Below are 13,330 nucleotides of genomic sequence, written 5' to 3'. Positions count from 1 at the left end.
ATCACTTGCTACCTATTTTGGTTATGAAACTAACAGGATGGATACCCTACCTTTTGATGAGTGTTACATAACACTTTTTAAAAATGGTCACATTCACAATTTCTGTTGCTGATATAAGAGCTAAAAAAAAAAAAGAGCTAAAAAATAATCCTGTGACATGCTAATGATTCTGGATCCATATGGTGTAATTCAGTCATTAGTTTGCATCCAATGATTAAGTATCCCCACCAATGCAGAGAAAGACAACCTTTTCAAAGAGGCTTACCAGCTTTAAACTTTATTTTTCCTTTTGAACGTCAGTGCTGTCTACACTGATATGATACACTGAGAGGAAATTGGCCACTTAATAGGTCTACAAGAAAGCAGGAGAAGGAATACCAAAGAATTAAGTCTCTCGCATTCCTCTCCAAGCTTCCATTTCCTCTTTGACAAATGGGAATTATTACATATCTACCTCCTCAAGTTATTGTGAGGATTAGATAATATATATAAAATCTTGGATAGAAACTGACATGTAGTAAGTACTTGAGGAAAAGCAGCTTGTCACTTTATCAGCGTACCATTTTTCATGCCTGAGGTACAGATTTTGGTGCAAAAGACAAATGCAGGTGATTGCTTGCTGAAATAGTTTTAATATGCAGGGACTTCTGATAAACTGTTCTATACCAAATAAGGATTCAAAAGAGTTTTTCAAATAATGAAGAAACATCCTATAATCTGCATGCTGTCCCAGAATAAAATAAAATGATACTGAGGTGTGCTTCACAGGAAAGTAATCTATTCTTCAAGGAAATGAATTCATGGGTAAATAAACAGGAAAATGCACTAGAAGGCAAGCTCTATGAAGATGGGACTTTGTCAACTATATTTTGATATCCAGTGTCTAGTACCATGCCTGAAATACTGTAGCTGTTCAACAAATTTTTTTTAGATAAATGTCCTAATATAGTATTTATTTATGTAAAGAATAGCACAGGATCTAGAATGCACAGTTTACCCTTGCATGAGATGGAAAGCTATGAATATAGTTATAATATACTCTCATAGCCCTGAACAGGAGGGTGGTTTCATCCTCACAGATTCTTCTTACTATAAAGAAACTTCTAAGTTTCCCTTAGGTAAGACAAAGCCCTTATTAAGATTGTTATTATGATGTTAACAGTTTTACATGCGTTAGCTGATACACTTCTCTATAAACTTATAAAGTAAGTAACAATATCTCCATTATGTAGATGAAAAATTTAAGGGGCAGAAATAACTTTTACAGAACAATTCAGTTATTGGATATAAAAACCTGAGATTTGAACTTCGGTCTGATTCCAAAGACCATATATACTCTTGACTTACACTGGTGCACTTTCCTGGTTGTCTGCTGTTCTAACACCCTTAGAGTACTGTGTTACTTACTCTTCTGTAGAATAAAATAAACTTCATAAGAGCAAATTGTTTCTGGCTTATTCATTGTTGTATCATATTACATGTCAGTTACTAGAAGTTTAATTAATAATGTGTGAATAAAGGAGAGAGTGTAAAAGATTTTAGCCCCTTTATTTTTATAGCTTATCATAATTTGTACATTTATGCTTGCAGTCTTATTTCTGTTTCTGGTTAAGTAGATACAGACTCACTTTCAAGCTACTGAATATCTGATTTGGCTGTCCAAGCATTCGGCAAGCTGTGCATAATGATGAATATACTAGTAAGCTTTACTTACCCACTAAGTGCATCCAAGTAAAAGCTCTGAAAGTCATACGGTTCTTGCCACTTTAAATCTGACAGCTAATATATTAGGTATTAGAGTGTTTTGTGCTTACCTTTAGCTCTTCTTTAGTTTAGGTGATTAAAAAATGCCTGTTGCTGTCTATATGTGCAGCATGCTTCATTAACAGTGATTTATTTGGGAATTTAGCAGAATTGGCACTCTGCAGCACAGAGCACAACGTGAGATGGTTGCTAAAAAACCTATCCTGCTGTGATGGAAGGGGCCTTTAAAAAGTTTGCAAAGTTGACTTCCCAATACCCAGAAAGCAAGACTGAGACTGAAGTCTCTGGGCAGTTTAATTTCCCCCAGTCTTTCTCCAAATGCTCTCCTCTACCACTTAGGAAGGGTTGTGGTTTTCCCCATTGGTAAGTGTGCTTCCTTCATCCATCGCCTCCTAAAGCCAGAAGGTTCCACCACTTGTTATCTTTTCCCAACAAGTTTACCTACTCAAAACCCACACTCAAATTTTTCTAAGAAAATCCAGTTATAATGATTTTCTCTTATATTCCTTTCAACAACCCTGCATCATCCCTGTCACTTTACCAAAGAGAAAAATGAGGCCAACACAGGTTAAATGACTTGCCTGAGGTCAATAGCTAAATGGTAGAACTGGGATCTGAACCTGCCTTTTGTAATTCTGAAGCCAATGTTTTCAACCACCATAGGGAAGGCAAAGAAATTTTTAATTTTACATGCAAACCATATTGATTTTGTTGTGTCTACTTGAAATGTTATGTTGAAAAGATTCTGGGACTGCCCTTGGGCTAAGCAGGAAAGAGTGCCATACTCAATTAGGTTTGCTTTCCATAGGAATGGGAAGGAGGAGAGAGCTGCCATGTATTTCCCTGTGTTCAGCTATGATGTACTTTTGTTCTTGTTTTTACTGTAATGAGAGTATATGAATATGGGAATGACATTCTAAGGGAAGGATGAAATATTTGAGAAGCAGTCTAAATAAGAGGAAAACACTATATACTTTTCACATGCTATAATTGCCTATTATTCTAATAAACCTGCATTGTAACATAGTGCTTAAATATCTATACTCTGAACTCAAACTTTCAGGGTTCATTTTAAGGGTATTGTAGATACCTACATCTTGATGGTAGTGGTGGTGTATGACTGCATGAATTTTAGAAATATCATCAAAGTTTACACTAAAATAATGCACATCAGTATATGCAACATATACTTCAGTAAACTTGGGGGAAACACAGTTCACATCCTGTTCCCTATTACTTTTCAACTCTAACAAAGGACAATTTATTTAACACTTAAAATGAAAATAATATTGTCCACCTTAAAGCGTTCATGTATTTTTTTTAAATGTTTATTTATTCATTTTGAGAGAGAGAGCACAGGAGGGGTAGAGAGAGAGGGAGAGATAGAGAATCCCAAGGATGCTCCACACTGTTAGCACAGAGCCCAAAGCTAGGGTTGAACTCATAAATCATGAGAGCGTTACCTGAGCTAAAATCAAGAGTCAGACACTTTAAGCACTGAGCCACCCAGGTACCCCCTAAAGGGTTCTTTTAAAGATGATATGAGTTAATATTTATAAGAGACTACTACATAGACATAATAAATACTCTGTAGATGATATCTATTGTTTATTACTTCCTCAGTTTTTATAGTATATTCTACAATTACATTGCCTCCAACATTGTTTAATAGTTTTATCACATAGACTTTTATGTTCCTTGTTAACTACACATGTTATACTGGAAACTCACAAGCATATAAAACATGTATATTTACCCATTTATATTATGTATATTGTGCAATTATCCATATATATATGAATATGTAATTACAGTTTTGAATACATGGCTTTCATGCTAGAAGACAGGTACCATTTTAGTTTATTTTTCAACTGAATTATAAAGTGTTCAGTATTGATATGTTGTAAACAAATATTTATTAAAATTGATGGTCTATAAGATTTGTTTGAATATATTGAAAGTATTAGATACCGTAGAATGTTTAGGATAAATTTGTGATAGATACTTGGAAACCTAAGCAAATAAAGAAGAAATTATTCACTCTAAAAAAAATCTCAAGTAATAAAAAAGGAAATAAAAGCAGTATACTCTGGGGCTTAAATGAAAAATTGTTAACCAAATTAAATAATATAACTAAATTCAGACAACATTGCAACCAGGTATGTATGCCTGTGTTTGTCCACTTGTGTCTGTCACTGGGACTGATTGTATAAGAGATCTGAATTACCACTATACATAAAATAACAATACGTTAAGCCCCCAAATCAAGAAAGAGTAGTTTAAACATTTGTGTTAAATCAATATTAAGATAGTGTATATATATATATATATACACACACACACACACACCAGAAAAGTAACTTGTTTTCCTGGAAAGTAGTTCCCTTCAGGGAGTAGAAATAAGTATTTAAGCTATGTTTATGTATTACTTTAATAAAAGTAAAGATTAAATAAAACTTGAACAGTAGCACAATAAGTGATTATTTAGTGGAGGCTATGAACAGTGAATATGCATTTGTGGCTTAGGATTAAATTTCTAGTAATAGCACCATACATAGAATTTAATTTTGTATGTTTGTTTTTGGTTTAAGTGAAGCTTTATTACTGTTATATTAGTTTTAGTTGTACAATATAGTGATTCAACACTTATTCATATCACCTGGTGCTCATCAGAGCTGCACTCCTTAATTCTCATCACCTGCTTAATCCAAGCCCTCTGCACCCCATCCCCCCCCCCCCCCGCCGGTTTCTCCCCTCTGGTAACCATCAGTTCGTTCTTTGTAATTAAGAGTCTGTTTCTTGATCTCTCTCTCTCTTTCACGTTTGCCCTTTTGTTTCTTAAATTCCAAATATTGGTGAAATCATATGGTATTTGGCTGACTTAATTTTGTTTAACATTATACTCTCTTGTTCCATCCATTTTGTTGCAAATGGCAAGATTTCATTATTTTTATGGCAGGTTAATATTCCATTGTATGTATCTGCCACATCTTCTTTACCCATTCACCAATCAGTGGACACTTGGGCTGCTTCCATATCTTGGCTATTGTAAAAAATACTGCTATAAAATAGGGGTGCATGTATCTCTTTGAATTAGTGTGCTTGTATTCTTTGGAAAAATACCCAGTAGTGCAATTGCTAGATCGTAGGGTAGTTCTATTTTTAACTTTTTGAGAAACCCCCATATTGTTTTCTGCAGTTGAACCAGTTTGCATTCCCATCAACAGTACGAGTATTCCTCTTTCTCCACATCCTCACCAACATCTGTTGTTTCATGTGTTTTTCATTTTAGCCATTTTAACAGAGGTGAAGTGATACCTCATTCCCTGATGAGATTTGGTTTGTATTTTCCTGATGGTAAGTGATAATGAGCATCATCTCATATGTCTATTGCCCATCTGAATGTCTTCTTAGAAGAAAGGTCTGTTCAGGTCTTCTGCTATTTTTAATTGGATCCATTGTTTTTCAGCTGTTTACTTGTTTGTATATGTTGTTTTTATATTTTGGATACTAACCCTTTATTGGATATGTCATTTGGAAGTATCTTCTCCCATTCTGTAGGTTGCCTTTTAGTTTTATTGATTGTTTCCTATGTTGTGCAGAAGCTTTTTATTTTGATGTAGTCCCAAGAGGTCTTTACTCCAGTTTGAATTTTTTTGTATGTGTGTATGGTATGAGAAAGTGATCCAGTTACAGGGTGCCTGGGTGGCTCAGTCAGTTCTGCATCCGACTCTTGATTTTGGCTCAGGTAATGATCTTAATTCTTGTGAGATCAAGCCCCATGTCAGGCTCTGCGCTGGCGGTGCAGAGCCTGCTTGGGGTTCTCTCCTTCTTTCTCTCCTTCTCATGCTCCCTGTTTCAAAATTAATAAAATAAACATTAAAAAAAGTGGTCCAGTTTCATTCTTTTACATATCCAGTTTTCCCAGCATCATTTGTTGAAGAGATTGCCCTTATCCCATTTCCTGTTTGTTGAAGATCAATTGACCATATAGTTGTGGGCTTATTTCTGGGCTTTCTATTCTGTCCTATTGATCTTTGTGTTTACTTTAATGCCAGTACCATACTGTTTTGATTACTATAGCTTTGTAAGATAACCTGAAGTCCATAATTGTGGTGCCTCTAGCTTTGGTTTTCTTTTTCAAGATTGCTTTTGTTATTTGGGGGTCTTTTGTGGTTCCACAAATTTTAGAGTTGTTTGTTTTTGTTCTGTGAAAAATGCTACTGGTATTTTGATAGGGATTGCCTTAAATGTATGTGAACATTACTTTGGATAGTATAAACATTTTAATAATAATTGTTCTCCCAATCCATGAGCATGGGTCTCTTTCCATTTCCCTGTGTCATTTTCAGTTTCTTTCATTAGTGTTTTATAGTTTTCAGAGTGCATGTCTTTTACCTCTTTGGTTAGGTTTATTCCTAAGTATTTTATTATTCTTGAGCACCACAAATAGAATTTAAAAGCATATGTCATACAACTTTGCAGGATGGGAACATGCTGTAATCTGAGAAATAGTGCCATGCTCTAAATAGATTTGATGATGACAAAGCCATGGTGACTACCATTCATTTCACTAATTATCTTTCAAATAGACAACTGTTCTATGATATGATGGTGCAAGCCAGGCCTTCAAGGCTTCAAGATTACTTACAAGCAATCTAGTTCACCTTCCTCTTTTATTGGTGGAGAAATTTGCCAAGCAATTAAGTACAACACTGAGCCAATAACCCAGTTATGCTGACTCTTAATCCAAGGATCTTTTAAAATACTGCACTGCAATTATTGAGATTACTTCAGTTTTTTGAAAATTGTCTCCTAAGTAAGAACGTGTAAAGGTCCAACATCAAAGTAGATTAAGGTTTTATAAGGAGAAAGTGATTGTGGGTATATATTCTAAGAAACTTAAGAAAATTTTGAAAATTAGTGTATAGAAGTCTCTTGTCTCTCAGGGTGTATAAAATATATCCTTCAGTGACCACAATGATGAGATACTGGCTAGCTTGACTTTTATCTCCAAGGATATCTTTCTAATGTAATTATTGTATTTCTGGTTAGAATTGCCACAAGTGGCAGACATTGTTTTGTCCAAAAAGGCTTTAAAAATGAAGAAGATTGTCCACTTTAACTGACCCTCTCTTATTCCTCAAGGCCTTCTCTAATGAAGTTTTACAATGGATATAGAGTCCAAATCAGCCGATAGGTGATGTACAGTCTAAGTGAGGGATTCCATCTTATGCATGCCTACCTCTTGGTAATTAGGTGGGGTTTTCTAAATGTATTATCCAGCCCTTTTATATTTTTTCTTCTTTACACTGTCCTCTCTGTTCTTTGAGATGCTTTGGAATGAGCAATCCAATGAGAGAAACCATGCAACATATGTTTTTTCACCATTCCTAAAGGAGACTTGTTGCAGTGTCCACAGAAATAGGGAAAGCATCAGGGACATAGAAATGGAAATGTGTCTTTTCTAGTACATAGAGTAAAAAAGCTAAAACAGGGAGAAAAGCTAGTAAGCAAATTTGATTGAGTGATACGATAGGAATTTTCACTCTCCAAGAAGAACCTGTAGGCCAGCTACCATAACCATAGGAAGTATGCATTATATGTATTACTCATTTGACATATAAACTAACTTGTACAGTCAGTAATCTTTTCTACCTGCTGAGTTGTTGTGCCCTTGTGGGTAGAGACCTTGACCTTGACTCTTTTCATTCTGCACATTACCATTTGATTAATGGGCACTCAGTAAATATCTGTTGACTGATTGAACACTAAGATTTGACTGTATGTCATTTTCCCTTGAATTGATTGGCAGATTGCTTTCTAAAGAAGCTAGATTTCTCTCTTGCTTCCAGTTTTGTTCACTGCTTCCCCGCCATTGTGATTGACTGCACCCCTCATTAGCTAATTGTATAGTTAAAAAATGCTCAACTGTATAACTGGGCAATATGGATGATCCTTTTTAAAATTCCTGCCTTAAGAATGGCTGCCCTCTAAATAATAATTAGTAAGAAAACAAATGTTCATGTTGCTCTTACACTTGGAGGGAAACGAACTTACTCACATTTGTGCTGTTGTAAGAAGTTTGTGAATTAACTCTAGCGACATGTAGCCTTCTAACTAGATCTCAGCTCAGAAGCTTTACTGTATGAATGTTACACAGATTCTGCACTATTACTTACTCGTATCTTGCTTCATTTCTGCAGAGGGACAAAATGAAAAGCAGAGTCAGAAAAGAATCATTATCAGAACTTTATGTCATGCTTTAAAAGACACGTAGTTTATTTACATTTTTGTCACTGGGAGAAAAAAACCATAGGACTTTAAGTATGAAGACATAGATTTGAGTACTGGCTCTATTGATTTCTAGACATTTGGCCTTGGCCAAGTTCCACAACCTCTCACAATCTAATTGCCAAAGCTATAATTTTTTAGAAGATAGTGATGCTTGATCTTCATGGTCCTTATGAAGGTAAAATAAGAAGAGAATGTAAAAGCACATGGGATGTCCACAAAGGATATTAGTTACATGTTCTTTTATTTACATACCAACTATTGACTGCCTAGTCTATGCCATGCACTGTCCATATGTCTCTTTTTTTTTAAATTTTTTTTAATGTTTATTTTTTGAGAGAGAGAGAGATACAGTGCAAACAGGGAAGGGACAGAGGGAGAAGGAGACACAGAATCCAAAGTAGGCTCCAGGCTCTGAGCTGTCAGCACAGAGCCTGATGTGGGGCCTGAACTCACGAACCATGAGATCATGACCTGAGCCGAAGTCAGACACCTAGCCGAATGAGCCACCCAGGTGCCTCTCCATGTGTCTCTTAAATATCAATGAATAAAGCAATGATTCCCTACCTTCATAAAGTTTAAATTTCATTTGTGGGGGGGATTTTAACCTCCACCTAAATAATAATAATAGCTAATATTCACTTTCAAAACATATGTCAGTTGACCTGTATACCATACTTGTGAGAAAGATAGGGTTCATGCCACAATCCCCAATCTATAGACAAATATGTTTACAAAGATTAAATTGCTTTCCCCAAGTCTGATAACTGAGACGAACCAGAATGAAAGAATTCCATGTGTTTGATTCCAAATCCAGTGTTTTTCCAGTCTGTCTTGTTGCCATGAGGACTTGAAATTTTTATTATATATTGGAAGTATACTTAGTAATTAGAGAGTTAGTTAATTTGTTGACCAGAAGAGAAAAAGTAAATGGGGTAGAATAGATATTCTATACTTCTGAGGATTGCATTTAAAGCAAATCCCCATACTCCTAAATCAACCTTTTATAGGTCTTTTCCTCGTTAAAGGCATTCTCCTCATCCTCTTAGCCTTCAGATTCAAGTCCAAATTCTTTAGGATACATTCAAGCAGTTTGGTTATCAGGCCTCTGACTTAGGCTGGGCTGGGCAGGGCTAGGCCGTTTTTAACAAGGATGGCAGCTAAGTGTCAAGAACCTGAACTCAGTGCCTTGCATAAATTCTCACTAATTCTTCCAGTAAGCCTGGAAGACAGGTATTATTGCCACTATTTTACAAATGAGCCACTTAGCTGGGGAATGGGAGGCCCAAGATTAAAGCACAGTACTGACTTTTCAGACTTTGCTGCTTTCATTATCTTGTATTGTGGCAACTTGAACTCTAAATTCGCAGCTTCATGCCTCTGTGTTTTCCTTATCCCTTGGCTTAGAATTTCCTTCCTCCCTCTTATTGATCCTTTAAACTTAGTTCAACTGTTGAGGCCCTTTGGAGAGCTTTCTTGAAGCCCTAGCCCCACTGCCCCACAATTCAGTTAGATGATAACTCTTTTGCATCCTTAACACTTTGTATCTAATAGACTTATAATGTGTGTTGAACTGCATTATAATGACTGGTTTAGTTCCTTCTCTTGTCAGGCCAGCAGTGAGCTCCTTGAGGACAGGGCCTCACTTCCATTACCTCTGCACACCTAACACCTAGTACTATTTCTGTTGCACAATAAGCACATCTCCTTATTTGTTGAGCTGAATTAGAGCTACTTGGATACCAGCAGAATTTTAATTTAGCAGAGTGCTAAATCAAATAATTATATGATCAGACCCTGCACGTAGGTTCTTGAAAACCAGGACTCTTAAGGGAGAACTGAATCCTGCTTTTGTCTTAAGTACTTTACAGGGAGGTCTTTGGTATTACTGTTAGTATAAGAGTATCAGAATTGTTTGAAGGGTTGAAGGCTAGAGGCATTTTGCTCTGTTTAGCAGTGTGTAAAAATAACCAGAGAATTCTCAGTTAATCTCTTCCGGCTCAGCTAGAGAAAGCAACTGAGTCCTCTTTCATTGTTTGGCTTCCTCTGTAGGATTTACGAGTCTAATTCTTGGGCAAGGTCTCAAAGTTAGTGCTGAGTATACTACCTTTTGCTAGAGCCACCTTAGGATAAACCAGGGAGAACTCTGAGCTTCAGGAGAGATCTATTACCACCATAACTCTTGGCTCATCCTGCAGCTTTCTTTCTGGCTTTAGCAAAAAAACCCTAGAATTATGAAACTTTGTATCCTGTACCACAGTCCCACATGAGATTCATGAATCTTCAGCTCCATACAGAAATCGTGGTGCTCTGGCTAATACTACCCACTAGAAAAATTACTGTCAATGACCCCGTTATTTCTGATTAGTAAAGGTGAACCTTACTGTCTTCAATGTAAATAAATACCAATAGGATTCCTGAATTCCTTCATCCTTAAAAATTTACAGCTCTTAATACATACTGTAAATAGCATCATATCATGAATTAAATCTTTATCATGAAATTGGGTACTTTTTCTAAGCTAATTTTAATTGCTTCAAGAAACTGCTTAATCAATCCCCAGGTCTGAGATGACATTTCCCTCACAAAATTAATTATTAATACCCTGATCATTTGCTTAAGACATTAATAGTTTTCATTGATCAGCACATCCTGTTTATCTAAAATGGCCTAATCACCATGCATGTCAGAAGAGTATCTGAACATATCCAATTAGAGATGCCGCCTGCTTTCAGCCACATTAGCAGATCAGAAGTTAAGAGTCCCTTTTGTCTTCACAACATATTAAGTCTATCTTTATCAGAAACTTAGCTATTTGAGGGCACAAAAGAAGGATGAGTTCTCTAATGATGGTTCTTCACTTCCTGTTAGCTTTCTCATAAACATAAAGGCTTCTCAGTGATCATGTGGTATAAATTAATGCTAAGAGCCCTTGATTAACGATCTTGTGCTGGTCCATTTTTTCATGTGAGCCTGTGTTTACTTACTCATGGTGTTTTCCTTATGAGTGAGAGTGAGATGAGAAGCCCCAGGTTATTATCAGATTAAAAATATTGGAGCTACAATAATAATAATATCTATTGTTTTATCATTTATCATTTATCATAACATTTATCATAACATTTATCATATTGTTAATATCATTTGTATGGCACTATATAGTTTTCACTCACTTATTAAGTAGATATCACTTGACACAATCTTGAGAGGGAGGGAGGATGGGGTGCATACCCAGGACCATGCAACTAGTTATAGCCAGGCTTGTAAAGAGATTTTGAGTCTCCCAGTTTCCTAGCATTCTCCTTTATTTGACTAAATGATAGATAGAAAGCATCATGCTCATCTTTGAAACCCCAGTGGGAGCTCCTCTCTTTTATAAAGTCTCCCAGGCCAGAAAGTTTCCTCCTTCTTTCCCAATGGCATATTGTATTGCAGTTTTTTGAAATGTGCACAACTGCCCTCATTGGAGTAGGAAGAGATTCTTGATGCTAGAATTTTTGTCTGCATTTTGGCAGGTCCAAGTGCCTCACCTAGTATTTGGCAAGCAGAGGGTGCCCCATATACGCAACTGCATGGCTGGCTGGCAGTATAGAGGGAAAAGGGATGGGTGGATGAGAGCAAGTGCAGTAGAGAGTTCTGTTTTCTAAGGTCATGTTGCAAACCTTTGGCACCTGACAATGATTTGGCTTTGTTTGGTTCACACATTGTTTAAAAAAAATATTTTGAACTAATTCCCAGTATTTAAAACTTGGGAGATTCTCAAAGTGTCTGGGTGGTTCAGTCGGTTAAGCATCCAATTTTGACTCACGTCATGATCTCGAAGTTCATGAGTTCCAGCCCCGTGTTGGGCCCTGTGCTGACACCTCGAGGCCTGAAAGTTGCTTCAGATTCTGTGTCTCCCTCCCTTCTCTCTCTCTCTCTCTCTCTCTTTCTCTGTCTCTCTCTATGCTCCTTCCCCACCTTTCAAAAATATATAAACATTAAAACTTGGGAGATTTTTCAAAATACAATAATATTTGCAAATTTTCTTTGAAAAGGTCCTGCCACCCTGGTTCTGTGCACCATATGTTAGCCATTAGCTTGAGCTAAGGAATACCCTCCAGCTTCATACAGGACATGGCTGTGTTCTCCAGAGTGCCCATGTTTGCCCGCCTGCTTCACTCATACTTACTTAATTTGTAGCCTTTGGAATGCAGAACAAGGAGCCTTTCTTTACTACAGAGTTATCCTAATTTAATATTCCTGGATAATGGAAGAATCACTGTTGTAAATCATGTTCAGGATTTGTCCAAAAGAACCTCATTGCCAGCTACTCATAGTTGGTAGGATTTTTTTTTTTTTTTGGTAGGCACAAGAGCTGCACATTTTACTGCATTTTAGAGATGAAACATAGAACATAAGGGAAAAAATGTTTAAATTGTTAGAGTAGTTATAATTTTCCCACATGTAATTCCATTCCAAACCTTGGGAATTTTTCCTCATGATCCAGCAGTGTTAACCCTCTCTTGTTCACTCTCAGCTGAACTCTTCATGCTGACTTTTTTAGCATATTATTAATTTCGAAAATAAAGAAGAACAGGGACTGGAGAATAAGGGACTAGATAGGACCTTGTAAAGAAACATAGTTCATTCCCCTGCCTTTGGATTGTTTCACATCTAATCAGAACTATTCTTGTTTTCACTCAGTAGCCACAGGGACACGTCAGCTCATCCCTGTCCAAATATTATTTGGAAGAAAAGGAAAGGAAGCTTATTTGTTTCATATCCATAATTTAACATACTTTTCTCTAATAGTACTTTTCCACAAGTGAATTTTATTTGTTTTCAGATAAAGACAAATTTGCAGAGACCACAAAAAGAAGTATCTGCAAATCTCATTGTGATGTTTCTTCTTTCCCACAGATTAAAGGTTGAACAAAACTTAAAAGAAGCAGCGATTCTATTCATTTGATACTGGACTTGAAACTCCTTTGACCTCAGAAACTGAAGATGAGGTTGCCATGGGAACTGCTGGTACTGCAGTCATTCATGTTGTGCCTTGCAGGTAGAGTGTCATTTAAAAACTTTTTGATTTAAAAATGCTACTGTATTTCACACTAATTCAAAAGTGGGCCTTCGCTTTCGATGGCCAGGGTAAAATTGTAAGAGTGCGTGCTACGATGACTAGCATTTGCTGACACTGTTGAATCTGCTTTCCTGATGGTCTTTTAGTGGCTCTTTTCGTGGTGTTGTATCCAAAGCTAGACACTGATGTTTCCACCTGTCTATCTGG

The 13,330-nt window shown here is 36.4% G+C and overlaps 1 protein-coding gene across 5 annotated transcripts in view; it reads left to right on the top strand.

Annotated features, from left to right (window-relative positions):
* CNTN4 (contactin 4) overlaps positions 1-13,330 on the top strand; it is a 911,050-nt gene that overhangs the window by 424,357 nt on the left and 473,363 nt on the right. For all 5 annotated transcript variants that reach the window (XM_040492136.1, XM_040492135.1, XM_040492132.1 and 2 more), the window contains one exon: positions 12,961-13,102. In XM_040492136.1, the coding sequence (XP_040348070.1) occupies positions 13,048-13,102 (55 nt within the window). In that variant the 5' untranslated portion in view covers positions 12,961-13,047. The remainder of the gene's footprint in view (positions 1-12,960; positions 13,103-13,330) is intronic.

Source organism: Herpailurus yagouaroundi, unplaced genomic scaffold, assembly GCF_014898765.1.
Source record: "Herpailurus yagouaroundi ecotype Mexico unplaced genomic scaffold, PumYag 183, whole genome shotgun sequence".
NCBI lineage: Eukaryota > Metazoa > Chordata > Mammalia > Carnivora > Felidae > Herpailurus > Herpailurus yagouaroundi.
Note: the sequence above shows the minus strand (reverse complement) of the source record. Positions and strands in the feature narration are given on the sequence as shown.